Here is a 2,754-nt window from a genome sequence, read left to right as displayed (position 1 = left end):
GTATGTATGTATGTATGTATGTATGTATGTATATATATAAAATTAATGTCTATATATATATATACATATATATAATACACAGTTGTATATTATTAGATAGATAATGTACCGGTTACTGTGTTTTTCATTTTACTCTTCACTTCACTCTCGCCTTGTACTGTGCACGTATTCGTATCGCTATGATATATATCGTTGTCTACTTCATGAGCAAGGTGAGATATATGCATGGCACCTTTCCTTAGTTCTGTATGCGTTTGATGTTTTTTATGCGCTTTAACCCCTGCGTTAGTGTATCGTCTACTGTTGTGTATTGTGTTCTATTGATTTGCATCATGTGTGTTGCTTGCGCCAGTCCTTGTCGTAGCGTAACGCATTGTTAAGTGCACTTGGCTGCGGTGCTCACAATGCATGGTTTGTTATTAGTCCTTCACGGACCGTAGCCTGGATACGCGTTGCTTTTGTGCTCGCTCTCTGTGACTTGGAATTAGTCCCTTTTGGACAGTTAATGTTGATATACATGGCCGTTCCTCAATCTGTATATGGCTCGCCTAAGTTGTGTATACCACAGTGTACTATAAAATTAGCATGTTTGAATAGCATGCGTAGAACGTATCGTATAGTCCCGAGCCTTTCCTTTTGCTATACTGATCCTGAACTGGTCCTCTTTAATTGTCCTACACCAGGTATCATTCTGGTGCACGATCTGACCAATCGCAAATCGTACAGCAATCTCAACAAGTGGATCAACGAGATCGTTCCCATGCTATCGGATGATAACCTGACGGATTCGGAAAGTGAGGTGCCTATCACGAGGTAGGTAGGCGAGACTAGGTATACGCAAACGCATACATATGGGTATTTAAGCGTGGGTATAAATGTGGGTATACAAGCGTAGGTATGAATGTGGGTATACAAACGTAAGTAGGCGAGATCAGGTATACGCAAACGCATACATGTGGGTATACAAACGTAGGTACAGATGTGGGTATACAAGCGTAGGTAACCCTATTGGCACCGTTGCAATTAGGCTCAAGGTCAAAACGTGACTATATGCGAGTATGAATACGACATGGCACTGGTATGGGCGAACGAAGTCATAGGACCGCCCCCCGAGTATTACAACCTAAACTTAGTTGGTCAGATAAATGCGAATTAGAAGCATCGCCACACTGATGAATCTGTGGCATTTCGTCGTGTGTGTTTGTTGTTGTCTGGGTCGCCTCTCATCCTTACAGATAGCACTGGCTGTCGTTACTATAGGTTTGAAAGGTGGCATATACCACGAGTAGCTCTCTCCTCACCCGTACGTAGCCTTGCACACACTAGTTTATTCCATGCCAATGCTTATATACAAATGCTTACATACACAATAGTCTGGTTTACACTGGTTTATAACCGTGCCTATCATAGATCTTTCGGCCAGATTTCTATGCCATGGGTATGGGCTGCGTGTGTAGCTCTCTTCGTATGAAAACAACAGACGGTTGTATAGGCCCTACGAGCAATAAGGCCTATACCCCCCCCCCCATACCCATACTAACACGCACTCACGTGTTTCTTCGAACTATTTTTATCCTCTACTTTCACTTAACTCGCTGTTTCTGCACTATTTACTTGCCTCTAATCGTGTGACCATTCCGCCCACAAATGTATAGGACATCGCGGCTGTCTGCAGCAAGCACAGACTTCATTGACTTAGAAGAATTTGTGGGCGATGCAGGACTGGTCCCTATGGTCATTGTGGGTACCAAACGTGATGAAATAAACGGTATGTATGTATATATGTATATGCAAGTATATATATGTATATGTTTGTGTTTTTGTATATGTATATGTATATGTATATGTAAATGTGCATGTATATGTATATGTATATATATATAGTATATATATATATATATGTGTGTGTGTGCGTGTGTGTGTGTGTGTGTGTCTATATATATACTTGTGTCCTATGTATATCTCCAGATAAAGCACGCTGTCTCATTCCGTCCTGTGACTTTTCAATACCACAGACGCTGACCTTCAGAGAGCGCACGATGCCTCGAGTATAGTTGTGGTAAGTTAATCCATGTTCCGCATTTCCGCTGCAGTATCCCGAGTTGTATCGGTCATGAGATCATAAACCTAAACGTGCACATATGTTTGGCTCGCACTCTTATTTGGAGTTCGTTCAGACACCGCGCTGGTATATCCAGGGTGTGCTGGGGTGTTCTGTGAGGTGTGTTGCATTGTATCACTTTGCAAGAGGTTACCATCAAGAACATGTGTGAGTTCTGCTTGTGTTCATCTGCTATCTTTATGCCCAGTGTGTTTGCCCAGGCGACCTTCGTACCGTATCCGTAGTATATAATATACATGGGAGTGTTTCCCGACCTTTTGGTTGGTCTGGTGCTGCATGCTTATATTTGTTTGCGCACTTTCAGCACCTGATATTAACGTTTAGTGCACATGTTTGAAGCTTTCAACTGCAATACTGATGATCTCAGCCCTTTCTTTGATGGTGCATGAATTATGGGCATAGTTGAGTTCTCTGAGTGAATGTACACGGTCGAGCCACTACTATAATCGTAATTGAGATAGTATGGGTTAACCTAGAAAAAGTATTAATCTTTTGTGTGTAAAATTTGATTGTCCTATCATCCGGTTGTTTCCATGCACATTCCAAGAGCATACAATATATATATATATATATGTGTGTGTGTGTGTGTGTGTGTGTGTGTGTGTGTGCGTGTGTGTGTGTGTGTGTAGTGT

The 2,754-nt window shown here is 41.8% G+C and overlaps 1 protein-coding gene across 1 annotated transcript; it reads left to right on the top strand.

Moving 5' to 3' along the window:
* Nucleotides 1-404: 404 nt before the first annotated feature.
* Nucleotides 405-2,068, top strand: SARC_14052 (hypothetical protein; the record flags this gene model as incomplete). The annotated part of the gene is made up of 4 exons (XM_014291815.1): nucleotides 405-411; nucleotides 684-813; nucleotides 1,656-1,768; nucleotides 2,016-2,068. The coding sequence occupies 4 exons, from the start codon at nucleotides 405-407 to the stop codon at nucleotides 2,066-2,068; spliced, it is 303 nt and encodes a 100-aa protein (XP_014147290.1).
* Nucleotides 2,069-2,754: the final 686 nt, after the last annotated feature.

Source organism: Sphaeroforma arctica (assembly GCF_001186125.1).
Source record: "Sphaeroforma arctica JP610 unplaced genomic scaffold supercont1.4078, whole genome shotgun sequence".
Taxonomy (NCBI): domain Eukaryota; class Ichthyosporea; order Ichthyophonida; genus Sphaeroforma; species Sphaeroforma arctica.
Note: the sequence above shows the minus strand (reverse complement) of the source record. Positions and strands in the feature narration are given on the sequence as shown.